The sequence below is a fragment of the Haplochromis burtoni genome, unplaced genomic scaffold (assembly GCF_018398535.1).
Source record: "Haplochromis burtoni strain Fernald_Lab_line unplaced genomic scaffold, NCSU_Asbu1 Contig_332, whole genome shotgun sequence".
NCBI lineage: Eukaryota > Metazoa > Chordata > Actinopteri > Cichliformes > Cichlidae > Haplochromis > Haplochromis burtoni.
The window spans coordinates 37,848-45,249 of NW_024582693.1; the positions used below are offsets into that span (position 1 = coordinate 37,848).

At 38.9% G+C, this 7,402-nt stretch overlaps 1 protein-coding gene across 1 annotated transcript; it reads left to right on the plus strand.

Annotated features, from left to right (window-relative positions):
* Positions 1-4,344: 4,344 nt before the first annotated feature.
* On the plus strand, positions 4,345-6,603 carry LOC102291342 (putative claudin-24). Its single transcript, XM_005951985.3, has one exon. It carries the CDS (start codon positions 4,745-4,747, stop codon positions 5,408-5,410), a length of 666 nt encoding a protein of 221 aa, XP_005952047.1. The 5' UTR covers positions 4,345-4,744; the 3' UTR covers positions 5,411-6,603.
* The last annotated feature ends 799 nt before the right edge of the window (positions 6,604-7,402 follow it).

Sequence of the window (7,402 nt, forward strand, 5' to 3'; positions counted from 1 at the left end):
GAGGTCATTTGTGATGAGCTGAGATACCGACAAGGCCTCCCTTGCAAGTAAAACGATCGATCGCTGTTGCCTTGTTTTTCTTTCACGGGAATAAGTTCTGGGATCAGCGGGGTCTGACTTTAGACCCAACACTTACCACTTTATTAATTCCAACATGTTTGACCTAATGAATTGGTTTTTTACAAATATCCAATATTCCCACAATGCCACAGTTGTTTATCTGTCTTTTCTTAACCCTTGTATGGTGTTCGGGTCTGTGAGACCCGTGTTCAGTTTTTTTCAAAAGAAAAATTAAACAATTAATTATTTTTTCACGTGTAAATGTGTTGTGTCTTTCCACTCACTCCACTTGATTATAACTGATTTATTTATAACATTTTATATAAAAGAAAAACGAGAAGCACATTGATTCATAAATGTGATCTAACAAAGGTAAAGGGAAAAAATTAACCATGTTTGCTGTTCATATGTCTTGTAATTGGGATGAAGTAAACATCTGTTGAGTAATTTAACATAAAATTGTTTGATAGTGTTAATTTGGAAAGCCAAAACTCTAGCGGGTCCACCAGACCCATGAACACTGGCTGAGTAACAAAAATACGAACACCACACAAGGGTTAAATATCATGGTGTCAGAGCCTCCTCTGTGTCAGGTCCCAGACTCTAGAATAGTCTTCTTCTTAATATTAGATTTGCACAAATGCTCAAACATTTTATATCATTACTAAAGACACATTTTTATGGATCTAAAGAGATGAGGAGAGTGTCTGAATATATATAATACTAATTAATATTTATAATACTAATTGATTAATCTTAATCTTTATTTTCCAAATTCTTTGTGCTCCTTTTATCCATTCAGTAGTTCTGCTGCTGCCATGATTCTTTTCAGACAAAAATTCATATTTCTTGATATTCTTTTCCACCCAGTGCGGTGTCCAATTCAACCGCTTTGTAAGAGATCATCAACAAGGGTTAGGGGTGTATCTAACCCTGACCCTTCTGTGCAGTCACTCGGTCTGATGGGCAGTATTCTACACATAATGATCCCACAGCTGCACAAACTCCAAGTCCTGGACTGAGTTTGATCATAGAGTCTGATTTCTTATTCACTCAGGGGTCTTCTGGTGATATTCTGATGGATGTCTTTCTTTGTTTTAAACAATAATCTAATGCCTCCACCAACATGTTACTTAAGCTGAACTTCATTTGTGGCAGGCAGAGCTAGGACCCAAATATGACATAATGAACTAAAAGAGGCAGCTTTATTCAATGTACAAAAAAATAACTCTTGAAAACTAAATACAAGAAAACTAAACCAAAACTAGGAACTAGGAGTAACTAGGGAAACAAGGAGCACAGAGCCAGGACCATGGCACCATCAGCTCCTCCATGACTGTGAGGTGAGTGAGCTCCAGACCTGAGATTACACAGCTCACATTGATCATATTCATCTGGGAGACAAGATGGGAAATGTGAAATAGTTCTGTGCTAAAAATACTGCAGGTGTCATTTTTTATTGAGTTTGAAAGTTTGAAAGCTGACAGTTTACAGGGTGAGTTTGAAGTTTCAGTTTACTTTTCATGTCTGGAATTTTTGGTTTTAGTTTCAGTGTTTTGATCATAATATTATGGAAGGTTTTTATCTGGGGCAGATTCTCATAATGAAGATATGTTTTACATTGTTTACCTTTGAGCTCAGTTTTAGTTCACTGTAATAACTCTGCATGACACAGAGAGGTGATCTGAACTACCATATAATGCTGTGGCAGGCAGGATGAGGATCAAATGCAGTATTGGATACACATGAGGATAAACTCAAAAGTCTTAACAAAAGCTTTATTTTGCTGGGAAAAAAACAGAGCACTACAAAACAGAAACCTATACTGGAAAAATTTAAACTATCCAATCCAACTTTATTTATGAAGCACTTTAAAATACTCAGCACTGGACTAAAGTGCTGTACAGTGATCAATCAATCAAACAGAACAGCAAAAAACAACAACAAAAAAAAAAAAAATCCCAAAACCAAACAAAAAAAACCCAGAGAATACAAAAAATTAAAACAGCCCTATATTAAATAAACAAGATAGCACCGAATCAACTAAAACTAAGTTACAAGGGAAAAAGGAGCAGACTAAAACCTCACAGCTATGAGGGAAGACACAACAACGGGCAGAGAAAAACACAGGGCTTAAAAGCACAAGGGAGTAACAAGGGAAGTAGAAACACATGGAGAACACAGCTGGGAAAGAAACTGAAAACACTAACATGGGACACGAGACTGAACTTGGAAGAGTTGCAAAACATTGGATTTCTACAGAGTAGAAATGTTTCTGAACAGTGAGCGAGGTAACAAAAGTGTATCAGTCAGTTTTATTTGTCATAATTTTATGTTATTAGTTAGTTAGTTTTATATTACTTAGTTATAATCAGAGATGGGCAGTAATGCGTTACACGCATTGATTACTTACTGATTACTTTTTTCAAGTAACGAGTAAAGTAAGGGATTACTATTGTGAAAACAGTAATTAGATTACCGTTTTCCGTAGGAACGCTGCGTTACTAAAACCGTGATTTTTTTGCGAGAATGTCTCATGACAGTGACGTAAGCGAGTGTGACGTTCGTGACAACAGCTGTGCACAGATCAACAATGGATCATATATCGAGTGTGGGACAGACTATGAGCGTGCAGCGTTTAAAGCATGGAAATACTGACCTTACTTTGAGTTTGATTTCATAAAAAGTGACAAAAACATTACTTTGTTTCAAAAGTAATCAGTAAAGTAACGGGATTACTTTTTTGGGGAAGTAATCAGTAATTAGTTACTGATTAATTTTTTCAAGTAACTTGACCAACACTAGTTATAATACAGCTAGTTCTGTTTTTTGGTTTTATTTAACTTTAATAACTTTGGTATAGAACTTTAAGAATTTGATCAGGCCAGCATTTAGATACATTTGGCTTAACTATGATATATAGTTCGGTCTCGTTCGTTGTGTCCTTGGGCAAGACACTTCACCTACCGCCTACTGGTGTTGGCCAGAAGGGCTGATGGCGCGATATGGCAGCCTCGCTTCTGTCAGTCTGCCCCAGGGCAGCTGTGGCTACAACTGTAGCTTGCCTCCACCAGTGTGTGAATGTGTGTGTGAATGGGTGGATGACTGGGTGTGTAAAATGCTTTGGGGTCCTTAGGGGGGACTAGTAAAAGCACTATACAAATACAAATACAGGCCATATAAACATGATGATGTGCAATTTATTATGTGATTTACTATTTTTCACAGCAGAACACAGCCTGTAAAATCTAACAAAAATTTGATGTGCAGTTTCTGCTAATGTCCAACTGGAGGCATCATCAGGCCAGCAAACAGCAACACCGAAGCTCAGAAAACATTCTTTCTTTTTCTAATTAAAGTTCTGCACTGAGATGTAACTGTGCTGCAGGTTATCTTCAAATTATGTGATTTTCAAATGGAGTCTGGTATGAAGTCAGACTCCATTCAAATATGAGCTGACCATTATCCAGTCAAGCTCCATTCAAAAATATAGTCCTGTTACACATTACCAGAAAGGAACACAGAGAGTGATGATTAAAGAGTTTTAGGTATTGATGCTCTCACTGTGAGCACCCTGTTGCTCACCTGATCAACAGACTCTTAAACACTGAAATGTCTCCACAAAGAATCTAAATATGAGACTGAATGATCAGTCAGACTCTGCTGAGTATTTTTAACTTTCTAAGTCACATGAAAACCTCATAGAACTCCATTATTAAAAACACAGTTCTTGCAAGTTTTGTTTCCTACAGTGAATGTGAATAAATTGTTTTTTCAACACAAAATACTTCAAAATTTCTTGTTTTGTGTTGGTGAACAGAAACTCCAAAAGCCTGCACATTATCTATAGGTTGAAAGTATTTCAGGAGGAAATATGGAGAAATGTTTCTATAGCTGTACTGCAGCATGACTACATGTGAGGTCTTAAATAAATAAATAAACTGAGCAGTGCAGCAAATCTGAATAAAACTTCTGACTGTAGGGTTCTGAATGACAGTTGCAGATCTTCTATTTGACCTTCATGGAGTTTGGTTAACGACACACCTTAAGAATAAAAAGTTGTAGTAAAACTGAGTGTTTTCTGAATTCTTCTGAATTACAGAGACTCAGATTATTTAAAGGTTTAAATGTTAAGTCAGAAATTAAAAAAAAAAAATCATTAACCAATCAAACATTAAGCTCTCAAACTGCTGTTGTGAATCTAGGGGAAGTAACCTGCCTAGAAATGTTAAAATTCTCAATGAACATCTGCATTCATGCTGCATTACACACTCACTCACTCACTCAGGTTTCTGTAATGGTGGGGAGGAGTGTGTGCATGTTTCCTTTTGATATATCTCAATCAGCTGAACGAAGACCAAACAAACGCTGTGTAAAATAGAGAGGAGGGGGGAAGGAGGAAGGCAGCAGGGAGGCAGAACAAGTGACATCGCTGACTTCAAACGTCTTTCATTCTGAGATGTGGGCATCGATAACATCCTGTCTACAGGCGACCTCACAGCGATGCTGTTGTTTCCAGTCAGCCAATCACATTCTGCCTCTGCCTTGAGAGGAGGGTGATAACCCTCCTGACTGGGCCTGACTGCAGTGTCTCTCTCTGGGAACAGTGATGTACGAGCTGGCCCACCTCCTGACAGCAGCAAGGTAAAGACCAGCACTCTCTGAAAGCCACAACATCACCATCATGGACCCTATCATCAGTGTTCTGGAGCTGGTGGGGGTTCTGATCTCAGCGGGGGCCTGGCTCTGCTCTCTGGCCACCACCCTGATGTCCTCATGGCTCACACTGTCCAACTTGCTGGTCACAGAGACTCTTGGGGTGGGCCTCTGGGAGACCTGCGTGCTCAATCAGCAGGGAACACTGGAGTGTAGGCCCTATGACAGTCTGCTGGGGCTGCGACCAGAGATCAAGCTAGCCCGGATCCTCATGTGCACAGCGCTAGGGGTAGGAATGCTGGGGCTTTTGCTTGCCATACCCAGCCTCCACCTTGTCAACGGCTGCCGGCAACAGTTGGAGGACGTGAGCTGTAAGAGGGCCCTGAAGGCAACCAGTGGGGCATTGTGGCTGGTGGCGGGGATCCTGGGCCTCATCCCAGTTTCCTACATCGCCCATGTGACGGTCGAACAGTTCTTCGATGAGTCAGTGCCTGACATGGTCCCACGATGGGAATTTGGGGATGCTCTGTTCTGTGGTTGGACGGCCGGCGTCCTTCATCTAGCTGCAGGAATGCTGCTGCTAATTTCCTGTTTTTATGTGCAGAAGTTAAACAGTAACAGACCCGTTGATGTCCCCCCGGTCCTGACAAAGCTAGAACCTGACTCCATGAGAACCAGATCTGAGTATGTCTGAGACCACCTCATAAAAAGGCTGCTACAAGTCTTCTTCAACCTTTTCTGCATCTAAAACTAAATGTTGGACTACCACACTTCAATTTGTGTCTCTTGAGATCAGATTGGAGTATTTCAGCGAATTTCCAGAAGGGATGTTACATTCCTGATTTTGAGGTTGTATCCAAAGAAGAGGTTAAAAATTTTCTTAAAACTAAACTTTACCCAAACAACTGTCACAACTAGATCTGAATAGAACAACAGGGAGGTCTGAGGTTGCTCCTCTAATTTGACAAAGTGAGACCAGATCAGGAGGTTCAGTCCAAACCTGCAGTAAAACAGATGATTTCTCTATAGAATTTCGATGGTTTCAGAGGTTTGAAAGATATAAGTTTAAAATGTTCTTGATCACAAACAGATGTAAATTTCCTTCTTAATCTGTTAGGGGGGATGGAATTTCTCTCAAATAAAGCTTCAGACTAAATCAGAGTTTGTTTTTATTTTAATTTAACATCTAAAAATAACATCTAGGACAAAGATGTTCTTGCTTTTTAACTGCTTTGGTAGTTTAAACTAAAGAATCAGAGAGAAAATAAATCAGATCATTTTGTCCTGTTGTTAATTTGACTGCATGTAATCACCTTAAAATGATGAGAGATGCCAGTTTATAGTTCTGATTTCGGATGTTTATGAACAGCAGAAAAAAAAACAGTGAACAATATTTGAGCAACACACCCAGACCTTCACGATCTGTCGAGCGTTTTATTCCCTGCGGTGACTTATCTTTGTTTCAATCATTGAGATGTTTGCTTTAGTTTTCCTGGAGCCAAAGAGATGAAAGCTGCTGCGGTTTCCTGCTTTATTCATTTCATTTAAACACTTTATGTAGTTTTTATTGTTAGTCTTAAGGCTGGATTTCATCTCTTTTATTGTTTTTATTTGGAGACAAGGGAAGACAAACTGTTGTTTTTGTGGTTAAAGCAGACTGAAGCAGAGAATAGATTTATTGATAATAGAATATAAAGATATATATCTTTTATCTTTAAACATGAAGGTCTGTGTGAGTTATGAAACTGCTCAACTTGTTTGTAATCAGTTTTGTTCAATCAGATGAATGATTTGTAAAAAGGATTGAATGTATGAATGTGCGCAGCAGATGACTGCAAATAATAAATAAATACTCAAAGTTTCATTTAATGTGTGTAAAAGAAGTTTTTGTGGACATTTAAAATGTGAGAGAGTAAACAGACTCACTAAAACCTTATTACAGATATACAGACAAAGTAGGACAACCTCAGGCAGGTTATCATATAAATACAGTCATAAATCAACACAACTGAGTTTTATATTTAAAGACAAAAAAAAAATAATTAAAAAATATGATTTATAAAATGAATGAAAATAGAACAGTTTTTGTTTTCAAAAAAGGGGGAACCGCGAGAGACCTTCAGCGACTCACACATGCAGGAAATTAGTAAACTATGAGGAAAGAAGTGGGCAAAAGAATCTGCAACGGTGAGCTGTTTTTGATTTGGGGGGAGTTTTCAAGCGGACCACAGAAAGGGAAAACCTCAAAATACGATGCCTAAATTAAGGACTGTCGTGGGAAGGACTCTTCTGTCCTTGGGTTTATGGGTTTTAGCACTTTGTACCGAAGCAAAGGCTGCAGAGGGGACGCCCGCCTGCAATGGGGGCTGAGCTCAGGAGCTGTGAGGAGGTTGTGTCCCTGGAGGTGGTCTGGTTGAAAACTCCAAATGGATGGAGTATGTGTTGTTCAAGAGAAAGAAAGATGTCAACAAAGAAAAGAGGCTGATTTGTGTGGGATGAATAATGAGAAGAGGGGTGTTAAATGTGGAAAAGTGGTGTTTTTACTGAATCAGAGAATGAAAGTGTTAGTGAGTAGTGATGAAAATGATATTAAATAAATGTTTTAGTGTGTTAGTACAGGTGGCTACGGAACTGGATCAACGTCCTCCACAAGCACAGTGGCCGGAGCAAAATGATAGCTTAACTT